The sequence below is a fragment of the Tribolium castaneum genome, chromosome 6 (genome assembly GCF_031307605.1).
Source record: "Tribolium castaneum strain GA2 chromosome 6, icTriCast1.1, whole genome shotgun sequence".
NCBI lineage: Eukaryota > Metazoa > Arthropoda > Insecta > Coleoptera > Tenebrionidae > Tribolium > Tribolium castaneum.
Window position 1 is genome coordinate 4024166 of NC_087399.1, and position 20149 is coordinate 4044314.

Here is a 20149-nt window from a genome sequence, read left to right on the forward strand (position 1 = left end):
ATAAAAATGTGTCCAGTTGCAAAGAACATCCGCCGTATTATGCTCCATGAATATTAACTGGTTTTATTAAAAGTCCCACCCCCGGCCATAAAAACCGCTCAAAGCAATCCTAAAATTAAACACCCCAAAACCGCCGCGAAGCCAGAAATTACGCAATGTACACACGCATCGAGATCGAGTGGAAAAAAAAGCGTCGTTAATGACGTCGAAGGGCGGCCTCCTCTTTTCGGGGGTGCGAGTCAATGTAGCATATGCGATTGTACACGTAGGGCAGCTCTTCAGAGTGCAAACAAAGCATGCACGATTACCGTTAAGTCAATGGGAAACGGAAGCGGCGCACATGCGCCCGGAAGACGGTTCTCTCCATAGGATCGCTTCCGGATTACCATTGCGATGACCTTTGCCTTATCATAGATGCAGAGACAATGCCGTGATGGATGATCGAGGGCGGTGCGGTTTTTAATGACGTCATCTCGCAGCTCCCGAATATAATGCAATTTTATAATTTGTTAGAGCCGCGCCGGAATACAACTACATAAAATCTTATTAGCGAAATTCCAAATTATGGCAGCTACAGACAATAACGTCTCCTTTGAGGAGAGTTCGTATCTTTATAACTTCATTTTCCGCCTCACGACTAAATTACCTTAATTCCCTATTATAGTCTGCTTATACAACCCCTAATGTAATCATAAACATTGCAAAATCAGCCTTCATCCCAGTTTTTTCCTTACTTGGCGCTGTAATGGCGCCAGGAAGTGCGTTTTTATTACACCAAATCGATATGGAAATGGAACAAAAAGCTCTCAAGTTTTGCGCTTTCCAAAGACAAAAGCGAATTATATCAATAATTAACGCATTAAAAAGCTCAGAATTACCGAACCGAATTCACTTATTTTGTTAGAGCAAAAGACTGGAAAATAAAAAATAAAACAATGATGTAGCAAAACACTCAAAATTATAAATCTACATTTTGGAGGCTTATCGAGATTCTTTAGATCAACGTACAGTCTAGGTTTGTTCACTTTACGTATTGGGTACACTAGTTTTTAACATTTGGATTTTATTAGATTCTAAAATATACTCGCAGTGGTTATTTCATTTACCGTCAGAGAATTAAAAAAAACAACTTCTTGAAAACTCGTTCTAGCAAATTTTATGAACTTTTCTATGCCTTTAGAACCCTCCAAAGTTTTTAAAAGTCCAAGAACAAATGGTTTTCGAAAAAATTGCAAACAAAAGTAAACTTAAAAAAATATATAACTGAAAAACTATTGGGAATTTCGATGTTTTCTCAACGCCAGTCGATTCTCCGGATCACTCTAGATAGGTCGACATCAAAATAGTTCTACTTTTTCGAATAATTTTGCCGTAATTGAAAGAATAAGGAAAAATAAAAAAGTTCTTAATTTTATTTTTCACTAAAAAATTCATAACTCGAAACTTACAGTCGTAGAGCAAGACGGTTTCCGAGTGAAATCTGCAGTTCATTCTACGTATTATACCAACTTTCCACAAAATTTAAAATTTTTAATTTTTATTTGCTTAAAATTTTAGTGCTCCAAGACTCTTATTTATTTCAAAAAAATCAAAAATATTTTTTTAACTCGCTCTCGCAAAGTTTTATAGACTTTTCTTTTTTTATAGACCCTCTCGAGTTCTTAAAAGTGCAAAAAAGTCAATTACTTCGATTTGATGTCTGATTTTTTCAATTTTTGACAAAATTTTGGTCGATTTTTGATACTCGGAACATTTATCGGGGAATAACTCCAGAACTATTAGACGTAACCCCATTAAGTTTATTATCTTTAAGAAGTCCTTTTTATTGGCTAAAGGACTTTAGAAAAAATTGCAAGGTGTCCGTTATTCGGAGGTGTCCATTAAGGGGGGTTTCACTGCCTTGTAAAATGACAGGAATTTGCTAATATATTGTGTTGTTACTCTTTAAAAGATAAAAGTTTTCTTTTTTCAGTTCAAATCAGTCCTTTCTCGGAATGAAATAGTCAAGTAATTTGGCTCTAAATATTTTTTATTCAAGAAGAAAGTTATTGTATGGTTCAAGTTTACGTTTAAGTCATGTTACACTTTTACGATTACGTCTTTTTTTTGCTCAATATAAAACGTCAGATTATTTTTAATAGAATTAGAGCAATTTTAAACCGTGTTGAGTCTGATTTGACTAAAATTAATAGTACAATGTTGTATTTAACTGCTTTGTGTCAATCGTTTTTTCTATTTTTTTTCCGAATAATTTTGTCGTAATTGAGAAAATAAAAAAAAAAGTTGTTCACCAAAAAAATTCATAACTCGAAAATCAAAAGTCGTAGAATAAAACGGTTTGCTCCATTGAATTTTGCGATGATCCATCTCATGTAATATACTAATTCCCTGCACATTTATTTGCGAAAAAAAGATACACTTTGTGTAAACCGAAATATTGTCATTGTCGTGTTTAGATGATCAGTCAGTCATCAGAGCAGTCCTGGTAAGACTGCATCATAATGCGCCTTCCACGTCTCCGCTAACTTATTCAAGAGCCTCTCCACATCATAAATATGGCTATTATTTATTTAAATCGCTAGGGGTGCTCCCGCCTAATGGAAAATTAAAGGGCGAATTTAAAACGTTGTAAAAATCGCATCCCCCTGCATGGATTTCCATCTATCCCGGAGACGTCCCGCCGCCATCATCCGCTGAGTGATTAGCGTATAGATCCCTCGAAGATCCGTCGCACCTGAAAGCTTCGACGGCAGGCATCGGTGGCGGGTGCGGGGGCGGCGGAAATGAGCTTAACTTGGCTGCGGTTAACAGAAACCCGGCTAACTTTGATCCGTGCCAGTCTGCTAATTAGCTGATTAATTAATTGCACAGTCACTCTAATTCGATAGCTATTTATTTATGAGCAGCGGCATTAATGTAATTACTGCAGGTGTTGTGGGGGCGGGCGGTGCCACGAATAATGCGCACCGTTTTCTTCCCACATGACGGCGACTGTATTGAAATCCATTTGCTAGTGAGCACGAAAATATATAAATAAATCAAAATGTCACATTTCTTATATTACATTTCCCCGATATGGAAGCTCTGTTTGACGTCTGTAATAATGTTTGCTGACATGTTTCTTCCAGTGTACTCCCGCAAATCCGCCCCCAGTTAAAATGTTTAGACTTCAATTTACTTTAGAGTCTCCGAGGAGGGACTTTGGCTTATGTCTACAAATCATATCAACAAAGTATCCAGTCAGGACATCCCGGAGCGAGTGCGTACAGTCCGCCAAAAAGCTAATATAATATCGCATAAATTAATATATTCAATATATCATATGATTCAACATCCAAACTGTGCTAAAAACGCATTCACACTCGAGTCTAAGTTCAAGCCTGTACAACTCAAGAAATTTATTTCCAAGAGTCAAACAGTGAATTCAGTCCGAATGTTACTAAACTAATTATTTCTAATAATTTATTTCAACCCATTGTCTCTAGAAAGCAAAAAACTATCTCAATTTGTTCCATAGATATGAAGTGTTATTTTTTCCTATAATTACCCAATATATTGCGACCGCAATTCAGGAAGAACTCAGACATAAAATATTATTCCTAAACAACCGTCAACGCTAATGTTCTGCTCGCAACTTTTTTTTACTTCATTTTTTTTAAAGACTTTTGAAACTTTTTCCCTATTGTTTTTTGTATTTCCAAGTGAAAAAATGTCGCTAGGTACTAATCGGTCCTGAACAACAGGTCCAGTGAAACCAGAAAAAAAATTCAATGTTTTTCACTTTTTGAATTTTGAAAACTTGTGCAGCAGCACATTTTTTGGTCTTTCTACACGTACTCATCTTCGCATTAATTAAAAATACCTTCTTGAAGTAATTATGCAAAAATAATTTTTGGTTATAAAAATGGTGGATGCGCCGGGCTAATTTTTTCCATAATAATTATTTAAAATAACATACAGCAAATGAACCGTGATTTTAAAACACAATTAATGTAAAAATAAATTATGAAAATAGACGAGAATACGGTTCCTTGTTTGTTTGTCTCCTTTGCTGAAAATATATTGGTGCCGCGACTACAATTATTCGTCCAATCTTAGTGTTTTTCTATGTTTGAAAAACCGGTGTTGTTTCACTGCAGGTAAGCTAATACACGACACAAGAAATAATTCCAATTTTACAATAAATTTTCGTTTTCGTAAATGGGATATTGCGTAGAGAAATTAGATAGTTTGGCTAATAAAAGTGAACTTTTGGCTCGACCATGTCGTCGCAACTTTAACTGTGTTACCTAAAACAGGCATCGGCATCAAGTTTCGCATTAACGTAATTCGGCAAACTGCCTTCATGACATTGTTTAATATAATATGTGACATTTGAGAAGATTCCTTCTACACAATTACAGCCGTGGCAAAGCGAATGCATTTGCGTAAATGCCTCAGACAGCTTAATTTCCTACACTAACATATTAATTGGATCTCGTGTGTAGCTTACTCACGGTGTTACGCTATCTCCCGGAAGCGGCCATTGCCGGATTTACACGGCTTCGTGCCTCCGGAGTTTTGCAGAGAAAAAACTCGTCGGGATAGCGGAATCGTCTTGCGATCGGCGGTCCAGAGGGGCGCCCTAATGAACGGATTTGCAATGCATTGGTTGGTCAAAGCAAATGCTCGGACTAGAGCGGCTTAATTGAATTTGATATAGTTTGCATTAATTGCTACATCATGTATCGTAATCAGAGATACACATCCTATTTCCATTTCCAAATTATATCACCAGCGGACCCGGGGCTTAATGCAGGCTTTTCAATTTCTGCTGGATTATTTATCAAATTCATTTACATTTCATTAACGGAAATGCGTGCGTATACGTGCCATTCATGCTAATTATCTGGATAATTTATGGCCACGGCCGTTCCGGCCACTCAAAGCAAGCTTACAAACAGGTTTAGCTCACAAACAATGCTTTTTTCAGCACTGCAGGATTTCGTCCGGTCCTGGACGGCAACTCCGCCACCAGGAACACGCCGCCCCTGTTCTTCCCGCCCCACCTGGCCTCCCAATTTTCGCCGCCGCTCTTCCCGACACTAAAAGGTAACCCGCAAAAAATCCCTCAACGATTTATTATAAGACCCGTCGTATCGTCCTAATCGAGTTTCGCAACAACTTCGCCTCCACTACTATCGAATTTAAACTTGATCGCGATCTCAGGTGTAAAGTGCCGCAAAATTGGACGATAACGACTCCCTAAATGGATAAGAGACGCGGGGTGGGCGCCAAAGCAAATTATCCTCAAGTATGGGAAGCCCCGGCAAGTTCTAAAAAGTTGAATTTGGCAGGTTTCCCCGGCCTCTGCTCCTGCTGCCCCATCAAGCCGATGGCGGGCCTGCTGCCATCTGGCGACGGGTCGCAGATTTCGCCCGGCGGCGGCGACCAGCGTTCGTCCAGTGTAGCCGAACTAAGGAGGAAAGCGCAGGAGCATTCCGCCGCCCTCCTGCAGAGTCTCCAGCACGTGGCCAACTTCCAGCAGGCGGCTGGACTCGCCAGCGGCCTCAACTTTCCCCTGCTGCCGCCGTTGACTCTGCAGGCGCTCAACAGGAAACACGAAATGCCGGAAACGGCCACTAACAGCAAAGAATCGACGACGTAATCTGACAGAGGGAGTTGCGAATTGGCGTACTTAGGAGTTGTAAATAGTGTACGGAGTGCAATCTGAACAAACACCAAATCGTAGCAGGTGGAGATTAGTTAACGGGAATATTTTAGTTGTTTAAGGGCTGAAGGCGGCGTCGGGCGGGTGGTCGGAGTGCAATAAACGGTACAGTCGAAAAATTCACAATTAGAGCTATTATGTATTTTTTTATTTGCTTAAAAATGTATTATTTTTGCTTCTTAAAAATTGGAATATTGGAGAATCAAAAAGTGCAATAACAGAAACATATCCACAAATGTTGACGAGAAAATTGCACAAGTTGGAAATTATAAAAACTTAGAAAAGCAAAAACTACTTTTCTATTTAACTCTCGAGTAAAATCTCGAGTAAAAAAAATTAATACGGAAAACACTTTTGGCTTTTGACACGAACTTTTCATGAAAAAAGTAAAAACCAAGCGCCTTCGCCTAAATTATTTACTTTACGAAAAAATAATTAGTACCTACATAAATCAAGTCCGTTACAAATGTGATTGTTCTTGAAGAATAAAACTTTTTTTATACCTTATAACTACGACGATTTTTTTGGTTAAAAATTATAATGACTTCTAATTCTATAACGAAAATAAGCAATAAAATAAGATGCAATTTTAAGCAAAATATTCATAAAAAACGCAGGAAAACTGAAAATATGCCTAAAAATATAATCAAAATTTTTCGCGAAAGCAGTGATATTCAAAACAAAATTTATTTCTCAAATGTTTAACAAAAACAAAAATTTACGAAAAAATTAATTAAGTAATTGGAAGTACCTACTTTAAAAATGGAAACATTTTTCAAGAATTTTTTTTTTCGAAATCTATTTACGTTTGCAAGTTATTAATTTTTTTATGGCAATTACTACTATGGCAATTTTTTGGTAAGAGATTAATCTCCAAAAACGACTTTTAATTCAATAATATTGTTCCTAAACCAGTGTTTTTTTTAATTAAATTACTAAAGTTGCAATCCGAAAAACGCCAAATTAGCAAATATAAGCATTTAAAATTATTATTTCCGTTTATTTGGAATAGAAAAGCTTCGTTTATCTATAACCACAAAAAAGGTACGCTACACATTAAAATAATGGACTTTGAAATCATAAATACTGATATTAATATTACAAAAATTGGAAATAATGTAATGCTATTATCAAATTTTTCAAAAAGAATTTTAAGAAAATAGTTTCTTTGGTTTTTGTAATGAGTTAAAATTACCATTTTAAAAGTACAGCAACATTTAGCAACAGGTCATTTCTTGTTTTTAATTTCAGTCTTTGCTTACGACACGAAAGTCTTTGTGAATTTTTTATCGAAAATATTATTTTGTATAACTCTATCTAACGTCTCTTAAATACCTTTCCGCTACTTTTGACACACCTGATAAAATCAGGGGTCATTTTTAAAGTACCTACCTTAAAAAAATCGTTGTACCTAGAAGATTCCAAAAAAAAAAATTTATACCTAACTCGAAAACCAAAATTTTATTCTTCATTGTATTAGCTATTTTTTCATAGAGTAACTAGTCTAGACAAAAAACGCTAGATACCATTTTTGCCCAACCCTGTAGGTATACGAGGAAAAATAATTGGAAAGAGAACTTTTATTTTTAGCACTTCCCACATTTTTGTCTTTGTTTGTTCAGTAAAATTAAATATTATGTACCTCTGTTTACCGACCCCCTGTATTACAGGCCTGTGTAGTAGTAGGATGAATAAATATAAAAATATTCTCAGGACTGAAGTGTACATTACGTTTTTTCTGAAATCGCGGTTTTTCAGTCGTATAAAAAATGGTATGCAAGCTACAAACATGCCCACTTTACGAAAGATAATAATGAGTATTATAGTACTATTATTTTTGTTATGGGTCCGGAAAAGTTCTACTTCAAGGGGTGTTTTCAGTTAATTTTTTTGACGATTTCAGAAAAAAATACTTTGTAGGTCAGCTAAAAAAAAATGAAATCGTTGTCCGCCTGACGCCCCTCGCCCCCTTGTAAGCAATAGTTGTACATATAGTTGTAGAATAGCGACTTGTTACCGGAATATTGTGATGTGATCTAGTATTATAGCCATTATACCGAACCTGTGTACCATTCGGCCTTCCGGGGCCCTCTCTGTAAATCCACCAAGCAACCATGTATAAACGATATAGTGTGTTCAATAAAGCAACCTATAACCGATCCCGTCTTTTAATTCTCAATCCCGTCCGCAATCTAGTGAAACAAAAGCCGGCGAAAAAATTGATACAAATCGTTCCGTCGGCGGTAATCCCATTTGACGGCGGGGTCGAAGGGTGGCGCAAACCCCGCCTCCGCCAATGGCAACCCGGCGTCGGAGGGCATCGATCACGTCGCGACGCCTTTCGTAGTGGGGACGCATCTTCGACTTTTTCGACGTTCGAATGATCGCCGTCGATGAATCACGTCACGTGCTCAAAACGGTGACTTATGGGAGCAATTGTGAAATTAGATCGCGATACCTGGGCTCCAGTGTAGCCAACCTCACGCTAATGGAATTGCCTGATGATGCTGTTTGGTGCCGTAATTTATGGATATTAATATCTATGATGTTTCGGATTAATTACGCCAGAAGGGGGGAGGCAGCAAGGCTTACTCGATGAAATGAGATCGTAAATTTGCACATTCTTAGTGTAATTGTTTCGGCCGGATTCTTACGAATTGTTTAACACATCTGAGCTCCGGTTCGCAACTGTCACGCCTAATAAGAACAAACTTGCGAAGTTTTGCAATAACGGAAACAAAAGGAATCGCAGATTAGGCAGGAAAGCACCTGAAGATTCACCAACTGCCATAAAACAATCAAAAGCGACAACTAATAAAAACAATTGCCCAAATATGCACTTCGCTCCCTGTGTATTGCTACTTTATTGGGGGTTTAAATAAATTATTACTTGTGCGATAAAGTTTCATGAGCGATAAGTGATTTGTGCCAATAATGGCAAACTGTGCATTTAACAAGATTAAAGTGAAATAAACCAATAAATTAATTATCACACTTTACGACACCAATTAAAACACCAACAAAACGTTGGATGATGAAATTTGGAACAATCAAAATTTGTAACAATTTTCCCTGTTGTACAGCTACAGTTTGAAAGACCTTTTTACTTGTATTATTGGTTAAAATGTTAGTCTACAATAAAAAAAATTAAAAAAAACATCGGAAATTTTTTTTGACCTAAAAAAGATCGAAAAAAAATTGGTTTTGAAGAACGATTTTTCTTTATACACGTAACAGAAATGGTACATTAAAGTATAAGTGAATATTGAAGTCTTTAGAACACGCGCGATTTTTCGAGCACGACGGCTTAACCGGAGTGCTCGAAATAGAGAAATTGTTTTAAAGACCAGTTATCCACGAATACTTTACGTCATTTTTTATTGGAGCACTTTGAAATCATAAATACTGATATTAATATTACAAAAATTACTTTTGGTTGACTTTCATAAAAACCATTGTGGTGCAAATGACTAACCTGTTAGCATGACAACTCGTATAAAAGTTAATGGCAGGAGTAAGTTATTTGCACCACAAGGGTTTTTATGAAAGTAAACCGACTGTAGAAATAATGTAATGTAAGATCAGTATACCTTTGGTTGTCATAGAAAATTGATTGTCATTATAATAAAAAATCATAGAAAAATTGACAATTATCCTCACGTTTTATTTCACGACTGGATAATCAAACCACGAGTGAAAACGTGGTTTATCATCCACAAGGTGAAATAAATGAACCGATTTACACGAAAACGAGTTGAATACAACATTTTATTCTCCGAATTAGACTCAACAAAGCTTAAAATTGCTTTAAATCTGTTTAAAATAATCTGACTTTTTGTATTGAAAAATGCCAAACAATTGTCAAAACTGCCTTACGCAGAAGAAAAAACGGAAATTTTCAGTGTCGAAGAATAAAAGAAATATTTATTCTGCTGTGAATTCTGTACTTACCTTTCAAAAGTTTGCTTTTTTTTTCTTTACCATAGTACTTTTAAATATTACTTGCATCCATTTTACCCGATTTTTCTAAATAAATTTAAACGCAAGTATATTTAGCAATAATCTAGGCAAATTCGTAGACAGTTTTCGATAGAATATTCATTTAAATACCCGCAATAAAATTTTGATTTCGTTTCTTCGTGGTTATTTGCTTTATAAAAGTAGGAAAAAATTGTTATCGGGCATTTGTTTAGTTTCGCGAAGATTAAGAGATATCTATTAAAGCCAAATCTAAAACAAATAAAATTCCCGTGTTTGCTTTACCAAATAATCGGGATTATTCGTATTAAAAAAACACAATGCAGCTGTCACTGCTACATCAGATGCACAAATTGGAATAAATGGACATCCAATTCCTATCTCTGTTATCTCCAAGTTCGACTCGGATTAATAATTTAAAACGCTTTAAATTATCATGTCACCATTTACAATTCATTAAACCCCGATACTGACGTCAAACCGAAACATTTCCGGGATTACTCCCGTAAATAACAGTAGCGAAAAAAAAAACATAATTAAACGCCAATTTTTCCGAACCCATAAACCTTTCAAAAAAATTTACATGACCATAAAAACACCCAATTCCCGCCGTCTATAAATCATCGTGATTACATTTTTGGTCACGTTATGAAAAATGTTATATTCCGGAACGAGCTTAAAACAAAATTGCAATTCCGTAATGCAAACGAAACGAGATTATGGCGACCAGCACTGCACACGAATATATAAATTTAAATTTAAAATGTCCGGCATAAAAATAACACAATTTCGCGGCGAAAAACGCGTTTAAAAATTATTTGCACTTACGGTGGAAGGAGCAGGGAGCGGGAGGGCTTGGAGTCTCCTGGTGAATAAATGAATTAGTTCGGTTGTAATTACACTTTTAATAAAACATTACTTGAGAGTGGATATTTTTATTGGTTTCCGGACGGCGTTGCTGTAGCCCTCCTTGTACTTGAACCAGACGTCGTTCCTCGTCTGCGGTTTTCCTGCGAACGCAAAAATGCGCTGATTAAACACGAGCGAATTACAACGGTTCAAACATTAATTAATCGATTTAGACGGGTTTGACGAGGGGCACAATGAAATTGAGAAACTATAGAGTAATTAGGTCGTTTGCTGAAGCGGTAATTTATTGGTAACGATGTCTGTAATTGCTTAGGAGCCGGAGTCGCCTCCTGGCCCGGATTCAGGCGCACACTATTAGCTTATTGTTTGCCAACGAAAATTACAATTTGGATTATTACTGTTTGAATTGTGGGAGTTGGTTTTATTCGACACAAGCTTCATTACCCACCTGATGACGATGAAGCCTTCGTTACCACGCGGCCGAAAAAGTCCCTCACCACCGCCTGAAACAAAAACTCGTTTAAAAAATACGCCCGGATTTCGGGGTGTTGTCAACAAAGTCGTTATTCGTGATAAAAGTTTTCACGCTGAAAATCCTGTTCAAATTCCAATTTCGGCTGAACCAATTTTCGACAAACAGCCGACACCGTATCGAACAATATTATGATCGGATTTCGGGAAATAAAAGTTCGTCTGGTGTCGACTTCCGCGAAGCGGTCGTTTAACTTTCGACAGGGATGATGGAGAAAAAGCGACAAGATTTTCGATATTGGTGAACGCAATATCGGCCGGTTAATACTATTCCCAAACGATATCACGCCGGTAATGAAAGATGACCTGGCTAGATTGCGAGCTTAGCGTTATACTGGAAATGGGAAAACTGGCTGCTGATAGCCCATTTTCACTGTGATTCCATTGTTTGTCAGATTATTTCGATCCCAGGGCGCAAATGGCTTAATGGAGAAAGCATTTGTCAACGTTAAAGGAAAATACTGTTGCGGTTACGTAATCGCAAAAAGATAAAGACAAAGCAACTCATTTAATGCTTTATTGAAGAGTCATATTTTATAAATATTCTCGATGGTGATTGTGTTAATTCACTAACCATTAAAGAATGAAAATGTTATATCGAATACTTGGCCGATAAAATTTTTCGGATTAATTTTTATAGATAATTATGACTACTGGTCTTATCCACATGTCACAACTAATCGTTCAATAATTTATTTCTTCATTCCGAAAAGGATTTGCGTGCTCATATATAAGACAATCAACGAACCCAGTTAAAGCAGAACCAAGTGAAGTTTGAAAGTGGTTAAACAGTAAGAAAAATGAAAACTATTGCATTTCTAGCAGTAGTTTTGGCCTTTGCGCCAGGTAATAACAAATCGCTTTACTAATTTAATTGATAATTTAAAATAAATAAATATTTATAGGACTACAAGGGAGATCTTTGGTGCGTCCAGTGATTGTACCCGGAATCAAACCACAACCAGTTCCCGGAGTCGAAAGCCCCGAAATTGAAATCAACCCAGTGCCAATCGTTCCCGGAATCAAACCACAACCCGTTCCCGGCGTAGAAAGTCCAGAAATCGAAATCAACCCAGTACCAATTGTACCCGGAATCAAACCTCAACCAGTTCCTGGAGTTGAAACGCCTGAAATCGACATCACTGTTCCAGTTGTCCCTGGCATTAAACCACAACCCGTGCCAATTGTTCCCGGAATCAAACCACAACCCATCCCTGGAGTAGAAAGCCCAGAAATCGAAATCAACCCTGTACCAATTGTGCCCGGAATCAAACCACAACCAATTCCCGGAGTTGAAACCCCTGAACTTGACATTGAAGTACCAATTGTACCAGGAATCAAACCACAACCAGTTCCCGGAGTAGAAACCCCCGAAATTGATATTGTTGTACCAGTTGTACCCGGAATCAAACCCGTCCCCGGAGTAGAAAGCCCAGAAATCGAAATCAACCCCGTTCCAATTGTACCCGGAATCAAACCACAACCAATTCCCGGAGTTGAAACCCCTGAACTTGACATTGAAGTACCAATTGTACCTGGAATCAAACCACAACCAGTGCCAATCGTTCCCGGAATCAAACCACAACCCGTCCCTGGAGTAGAAAGTCCCGAAATTGAAATCAACCCCGTACCAATTGTACCTGGAATTAAACCTCAACCAATCCCTGGTGTTGAAACTCCTGAAATTGACATCATTGTTCCTGTTGTCCCTGGCATTAAACCACAACCCGTGCCAATCATTCCAGGAATCAAACCACAACCTATCCCTGGAGTAGAAAGTCCAGAAATGGAAATCAACCCTGTTCCAATTGTACCCGGAATCAAACCACAACCAGTTCCCGGAGTTGAAACTCCAGAAATTGACATCACTGTTCCAGTTGTCCCTGGCATTAAACCACAACCCGTGCCAATCATTCCAGGAATCAAACCACAACCTATCCCTGGAGTAGAAAGTCCAGAAATCGAAATCAACCCTGTTCCAATTGTACCCGGAATCAAACCACAACCCATCCCCGGAGTTGAAACTCCAGAAATTGACATCACTGTTCCAGTTGTCCCTGGCATTAAACCACAACCCGTGCCAATCATCCCCGGAATCAAACCACAACCCGTCCCCGGAGTAGAAAGCCCAGAAATCGAAATCAACCCAGTGCCAATTGTACCAGGAATCAAACCACAACCAGTTCCCGGAGTTGAAACCCCTGAACTTGACATCGAAGTACCAATTGTACCCGGAATTAAACCACAACCCGTGCCAATTGTTCCCGGAATCAAACCACAACCCATCCCAGGAGTAGAAAGCCCCGAAATCGAAATCAACCCTGTGCCAATTGTACCAGGAATCAAACCACAACCAGTTCCCGGAGTTGAAACCCCAGAAATTGACATTGTAGTGCCAGTTGTACCCGGAATCAAACCCGTCCCCGGAGTAGAAAGCCCCGAAATCGAAATCGATCCCGTTCCAATTGTACCAGGAATCAAACCACAACCAATTCCCGGAGTTGAGACCCCTGAACTTGACATCGAAGTACCAATTGTACCCGGAATCAAACCACAACCCGTGCCAATTGTTCCCGGAATCAAACCACAACCCGTCCCCGGAGTAGAAAGTCCAGAAATCGAAATCAACCCTGTACCAATTGTACCCGGAATCAAACCACAACCCGTCCCCGGAGTAGAAAGCCCCGAAATCGAAATCAACCCCGTTCCAATCGTTCCAGGAATTAAACCCCAACCGGTTGAAATAATTGAAGTCATTGTCCCAGCCAATTATTATTAAATATAAAATGTATTTTTGTTGTTAAATTATGTAAGATTATTAGTTTCATTCTTTGAAATAAATATAGCTGCAAAGAAAACATAAACTCATGTTTTTATTTAGCGAACAAACACTTTAACAACGGAAGTGAAATTAATACTACAAACATTTCTACCCGTATTTATAAAGAGTAATTAATACCTATTCAATATTAATACAACAACGAACTTATTCATTAGAAAAACCTCCTGCGATATTCAAAAATTAAAATAAATACTTTAAGATTATCAAGAGGATTTTGTAAAAATTCGCTGATAACAAAAAAATATATTAATCAAATTATAAATAAAAATAGAATAAATAATTTGTGGAGAAAAATGTAAGAAAATTCTGTTTTATCCATTTATTTTTACTATTACAAAATAATTATAACATTAGGAGTTACAAAAAATCTATCTGAGTATGTTCGGTGTAATAATTTGTCTCTAAATTAAAAAAATAAACACAATCGTAAATAAAAATATTTGACTAATTATTATAGAGCTGAACTTATGGACTAAGTGTACTCGTAACATGAATGGTGATAACGGATACATACATTACATCTTAGCACTGAGATCAATAATCTGATAAAGAAGCTTTACCGGATTAACAGCAGCCTAAAAATTTTAGATAAGGCAAGCAATCATTTCATTCATACATAAATAATTGCATGTTAATACATAAAAAAAAACAAAAGTAATAAACATTACTTTACTAGCCAAATTAAGTAAACTATCTAAAAAATAGAGCGAAAATCAGGAAAACACTAGAAATCTCGGCGTATAACCGAAATTTAATATGAAATCGAATGTGCGTATCACCTAGTAAAAAATTTAGAAACTTAAATACCTATCTAGATTTAATGTTTCAATTTATGTGCAATAATGGTTTAGGTAACATCACAATTCAAAGATACTTTTACGAATCTTAAAAAATGTTCTAAATAAAAAATTCTTTTAAAATCATAATTTATTGTCTGTCTACCCTTGTTATCTTAATTCCGACTATTACTCCTATTAATTATTATTATGTGGTTCCTTATACCAATTAAAAATATCAACAATAAACAAGAAAGTTTTATGAGTATATTATTGGCGCTTCGTTGTTGTAACGAAAATATGAAAATTTGTTTTATTTTTATTAGATCAATTAACACATACCTGCAGTCTTAAGTTTTATCAAACTAATCCTCAATTCAAATAATTATTATTTTATAGACGTTTAATATAAAATTTCATATATAAACTATCCGGAAAATCAGTAACGGTATCAGTTCTTGTGTTGACCTCCTCAAGATGAGAACAATAATCGTTCTAAGCATTGCTTTGGCACTCATCCCAGGTAAAAAAATTAATATTCTAAGTAAAGCAAATCAATTGCCAAAATTAACGTATATTACAGGATTGCAATCGCGATCCTTGGTTGTCGCCCCTATTGCAACCAACCCAGCTCTTCGGCCCCTACCAATTGCCGTTCAACCCGAAGTTGAATCCCCAGAAATCGAAGTTAATCCCGTACCCATCGTCCCAGGAATCAAACCTGTCCCACTCCCAGAGGTCGAAACTCCAGAATTGGAAATCGACCCTGTGCCAATTGTCCCAGGAGTGAAACCTGTACCTCTCCCAGAAGTAGAAACACCAGAATTGGAAGTAGTTGAGCCTGTACCGATTGTCCCAGGTGTAAAACCTGTACCACTCCCAGAAGTAGAAAGTCCAGAATTGGAAGTTGATCCTGTGCCAATTGTCCCAGGAGTTAAACCCGTACCCCTTCCAGAAATTGATACCCCAGAATTGGAAGTAGTAGACCCCGTACCAATTGTCCCCGGTGTAAAACCTGTACCACTCCCAGAAGTAGAAAGTCCAGAATTGGAAGTTGACCCCGTGCCAATTGTCCCAGGAGTTAAACCAGTACCACTCCCAGCAGTAGAAACACCCGAATTAGAAGTCGACCCCGTGCCAATTGTCCCAGGAGTTAAACCCGTACCCCTCCCAGGAGTAGAAACTCCAGAATTGGAAGTCGACCCCGTGCCAATTGTCCCAGGAGTTAAACCCGTACCCCTCCCAGGAGTAGAAACTCCAGAATTGGAAGTCGACCCCGTGCCAATTGTCCCAGGAGTTAAACCCGTACCCCTCCCAGCAGTAGAAACACCCGAATTAGAAGTCGACCCCGTGCCAATTGTCCCAGGAGTTAAACCCGTACCCCTCCCAGGAGTAGAAACTCCAGAATTGGAAGTCGACCCCGTGCCAATTGTCCCAGGAGTTAAACCCGTACCCCTCCCAGCAGTAGAAACACCCGAATTAGAAGTCGACCCCGTGCCAATTGTCCCAGGAGTTAAACCCGTACCCCTCCCAGGAGTAGAAACCCCAGAATTGGAAGTAGTTGACCCTGTACCAATTGTCCCAGGAGTTAAACCCGTACCCCTCCCAGGAGTAGAAACCCCAGAATTGGAAGTCGACCCCGTGCCAATTGTCCCAGGAATTAAACCCGTACCCCTCCCAGCAGTAGAAACACCCGAACTAGAAGTCGACCCCGTGCCAATTGTCCCAGGAGTTAAACCCGTACCCCTCCCAGGAGTAGAAACTCCAGAATTGGAAGTCGACCCCGTGCCAATTGTCCCAGGAGTTAAACCCGTACCCCTCCCAGCAGTAGAAACACCCGAATTAGAAGTCGACCCCGTGCCAATTGTCCCAGGAGTTAAACCCGTGCCCCTCCCAGCAGTAGAAACCCCCGAATTAGAAGTCGATCCCGTGCCAATTGTCCCAGGAGTTAAACCCGTACCCCTCCCAGGAGTAGAAACCCCAGAATTGGAAGTAGTTGACCCTGTACCAATTGTCCCAGGAGTTAAACCCGTGCCCCTCCCAGCAGTAGAAACCCCCGAATTAGAAGTTGACCCCGTGCCAATTGTCCCAGGAGTTAAACCCGTACCCCTCCCAGGAGTAGAAACCCCAGAATTGGAAGTCGACCCCGTGCCAATTGTCCCAGGAGTTAAACCCGTACCCCTCCCAGGAGTAGAAACTCCAGAATTGGAAGTAGTTGACCCTGTGCCAATTGTCCCAGGAGTTAAACCCGTACCCCTCCCAGCAGTAGAAACCCCCGAATTAGAAGTCGATCCCGTGCCAATTGTCCCAGGAGTTAAACCCGTACCCCTCCCAGGAGTAGAAACTCCAGAATTGGAAGTAGTTGACCCTGTACCAATTGTCCCAGGAGTTAAACCCGTGCCCCTCCCAGCAGTAGAAACCCCCGAATTAGAAGTCGACCCCGTGCCAATTGTCCCAGGAGTTAAACCCGTACCCCTCCCAGGAGTAGAAACCCCAGAATTGAAAGTCGACCCCGTGCCAATTGTCCCAGGAGTTAAACCCGTGCCCCTCCCAGCAGTAGAAACCCCCGAATTAGAAATCGACCCCGTGCCAATTGTGCCAGGAGTTAAACCAGTACCACTCCCAGCAGTAGAAACCCCCGAATTAGAAGTCGACCCCGTGCCAATTGTCCCAGGAGTTAAACCCGTACCCCTCCCAGCAGTAGAAACCCCAGAATTGGAAGTCGACCCCGTGCCAATTGTCCCAGGAGTTAAACCCGTGCCCCTCCCAGCAGTAGAAACTCCCGAATTAGAAGTCGACCCCGTGCCAATTGTCCCAGGAGTAAAACCTGTACCCCTTCCAGAGGTCGAAAGCCCAGAATTGGAAGTTAATCCAGTACCAATTGTACCCGGAATCAAACCCGTGCCAGAAACCGACAAACCATCAATTGGAAATTTGCCAACAAAAGACGAATGTGGCTACTTGGCCGACCTTATTGGAAAACTCATCATCTTTTAAAGTGTTAAAATAACAAAAAAATATGTCCAAAATATTTAGTACAAATATATAGATAATTGCATCAATTACTTCACTTGAACCTTAATCAGAATCGAATTTAAAATCCTTCTCAGTATCGAGACATCTTTGATGGTCGTTAAGCAAGTTAATCCCAAAAAATACGCGACATTAAATTTTTATTTCCCTCGTAAACACAAACATAAACGCTGCAATCACCATAACAAAAATATTTATCACGAAATCTCATAATCCCCATCCTCGCATAGCGATCCTATCGAATAAAACCCGATCCATGTTCCGTTCCGTAACTTCCCTTGGACCAATTTTCCGTACTCCGGGGCGTAAATGCGGCCTTTAAGACTGCCCGAAGTGTTTTAAATTGTTCCAGTGTATAAAATAATCCTGTCGGAAGTCCAAAAACGGCAGTATTTCACGATACGAAAGATCACGGCAGTTACCACCCCATTTAACTAATACGAACGGCGATAGAGGTCGCCGACGATTGGAGGGCGACGTGAACGCAACGACCACCCGCGATAAGGACGAATCTCGCAAGAGACAATTTGAATTTTATTCGCCGCATAAAACGGGACGGGCGTCTAAACGCGTTTTGACACTTTTCCACAATGTAAACGAATATAAATCTCGAGCTAGACGGACGCCGGAAAATCGAAAATGGAAAGCGGTGGGCGAAAAGTCTATAGAAGAGAGGAAAAACGGGTAATTCCAGAGTAATGAAGTAATTAAACCGATGTTTCCGGGCAAAAATCGTTTATATTCCGCGTGATAAAATGAGGGGAGCTTAAGGGGATTAGCGGAGATGACAATCAGTTGCGCGAATTCGTCGATTACGCACTATTTCCATTTCGTCGTTAAAGACCCCATATATTTTTATTAAATGTGTGTAATGGCGGCGTCGCAGCGTTTTCCGAGCAGTCCATTTTGGAACAAACATGCAATTAGCAGGAGTGGAAATAGCGTCCGCCGTCGACAATAATCTCGGAACAAAGCTAAGAACATCCTAAAGATGTTAGAGAAACGGAAGTCGGGCCGTAATGGAGCAGGAGGAGCGGCATGTGCGCCGGGATAAGCGGCAGATTCCATTTAGCCGTCCGAAACTCTTTTATTTAGGTCGTTAAACAGATAGTTGATCCAGTCTAGCTATCTCTGCTAAATCTCCTTTCATCCGTTCGCTGCCTCGACCGCAATCCTTAATGGGAGCACCCCTAAATCCCTATATTGTTTAACATTATTTACAATCGGGGAATAAATCACCGCGGACGTACTTAATCCCAGATATACGTTCGGAAAATACGCCTCCGACTCGAGTTTTCCAGCTACTTTATCCGACCGGAATTTTCCCATTTCAAATTTTAAAAACACAACAATCAAAGGCGACAGCCCGGAGGCGGAACCGGCTGTTCAATAAACAGTATCACATCGTAATACGTGAAGAGCGTAACACAATAAAGATTAAACATCGTGTGTTTGTCGAGTGTTTGCCCATACAACAAGCACTCGAACTGAAGTGGCTGCGTGTTCGCTCTCTCGCCCATATGCTCAACCCCATTGTGCAGAGCAAGGGAGGATTTTTCCCCGTTTTCGGCCAAAACTCGACTGTTTATTTACGTTTCGGCAAAAAATATTTTATTTCGCAGTGGTGGCAATGATCCAGTTCGCAGGTTATAACATTACTTAACGGTGGCCGGACGAACCGGAAGTTCCGACGTCGGCCCGGAGAGAGATGGCCGTTTCCTTCCGGTGGCCATTCGGGCACTTGATGCCAGGGGCGGGACCGGCACTCACTCAGGTTAACTCTCCGTTAATCGACCGAAAATAGAAAAAGGACAAAACGCGACGAGAAAAAAGGGGTTGAAAATCCGCAACGTTTCACTTATCATGAATTAATAATGGGCGCGTTTTGAATTTATGGGTGCCATTGTTCAACGCTGTGTCATCGGCTAATGATGATATAACAGCGCAATTACATTCGCACAATGATAAACTGTTTGGAAATGGTTAGCTCATTAGGCGGAGTGTGTGCGTGTGTTTGTGTTCATAAGCGATGGGGTGAGGAGGCACGAGGGTGCCTGCACCCCGGACGGGCGCTCTGGGGTCTCAAAAAAAACAATTTTTGAATAAAAAAACTGTTTTTATTTGATATAATTTCAAACAATATTACAGTTGTTAATTAAAATACAATTTGTTTCAGTCACTCTAGACGTGTCACGACGTCATTTTAATTTCTTAATGGAAACATCCTTCACCATCTGAACAGAATATTCGATTTGTTTTCCTCGCAATTTGTCTCGAATTTGCAGTACGCTTTCACGCAAATTCGTCATTTTCAAATTATTAATCCTTTTCACTTAGAATTATTAAACAATTTACATTTGGCTTTAATTCAATATAATTCTTGCAAAATTCTTAAAACGAGCCATAAAA

At 39.3% G+C, this 20149-nt stretch overlaps 4 protein-coding genes across 5 annotated transcripts in view; 3 read left to right on the forward strand and 1 right to left on the reverse strand.

Annotated features, from left to right (window-relative positions):
• Drgx (Dorsal root ganglia homeobox) overlaps positions 1-7869 on the forward strand; it is a 29893-nt gene extending 22024 nt beyond the window's left edge. For both annotated transcript variants that reach the window (XM_015982597.2, XM_015982596.2), the window contains 2 exons: positions 4973-5091; positions 5337-7869. In XM_015982597.2, the coding sequence (XP_015838083.1) occupies positions 4973-5091; positions 5337-5647 (430 nt within the window). In that variant the 3' untranslated portion in view covers positions 5648-7869. The remainder of the gene's footprint in view (positions 1-4972; positions 5092-5336) is intronic.
• Positions 1-20149, reverse strand: part of for (foraging) — a 132559-nt gene that overhangs the window by 103742 nt on the left and 8668 nt on the right. Inside the window, exons 5-7 of the mRNA XM_008198921.3 lie at positions 11007-11061; positions 10608-10698; positions 10517-10553 (exon numbers count right to left, since the gene is read on the reverse strand). Coding sequence (XP_008197143.1) covers positions 10517-10553; positions 10608-10698; positions 11007-11061 — 183 coding nt within the window. The remainder of the gene's footprint in view (positions 1-10516; positions 10554-10607; positions 10699-11006; positions 11062-20149) is intronic.
• LOC660970 (uncharacterized) lies at positions 11781-13953 on the forward strand. Its single transcript, XM_961865.5, has 2 exons — positions 11781-11935; positions 11995-13953. The coding sequence occupies exons 1-2, from the start codon at positions 11890-11892 to the stop codon at positions 13866-13868; spliced, it is 1920 nt and encodes a 639-aa protein (XP_966958.1). The 5' UTR covers positions 11781-11889; the 3' UTR covers positions 13869-13953.
• LOC660916 (uncharacterized) lies at positions 15099-17772 on the forward strand. Its single transcript, XM_064357374.1, has 2 exons — positions 15099-15230; positions 15291-17772. The coding sequence occupies exons 1-2, from the start codon at positions 15185-15187 to the stop codon at positions 17702-17704; spliced, it is 2460 nt and encodes an 819-aa protein (XP_064213444.1). The 5' UTR covers positions 15099-15184; the 3' UTR covers positions 17705-17772.

Coding starts and splice junctions, on each gene's coding strand:
- LOC660970 (XM_961865.5), top strand. CDS start 11,890: ATGAAAACTATTGCATTTCTAGCAGTAGTTTTGGCCTTTGCGCCAG. Junction 11,936..11,994: donor AGTTTTGGCCTTTGCGCCAG/GTAATAACAAAT, acceptor AAATATTTATAG/GACTACAAGGGAGATCTTTG.
- LOC660916 (XM_064357374.1), top strand. CDS start 15,185: ATGAGAACAATAATCGTTCTAAGCATTGCTTTGGCACTCATCCCAG. Junction 15,231..15,290: donor TGCTTTGGCACTCATCCCAG/GTAAAAAAATTA, acceptor CGTATATTACAG/GATTGCAATCGCGATCCTTG.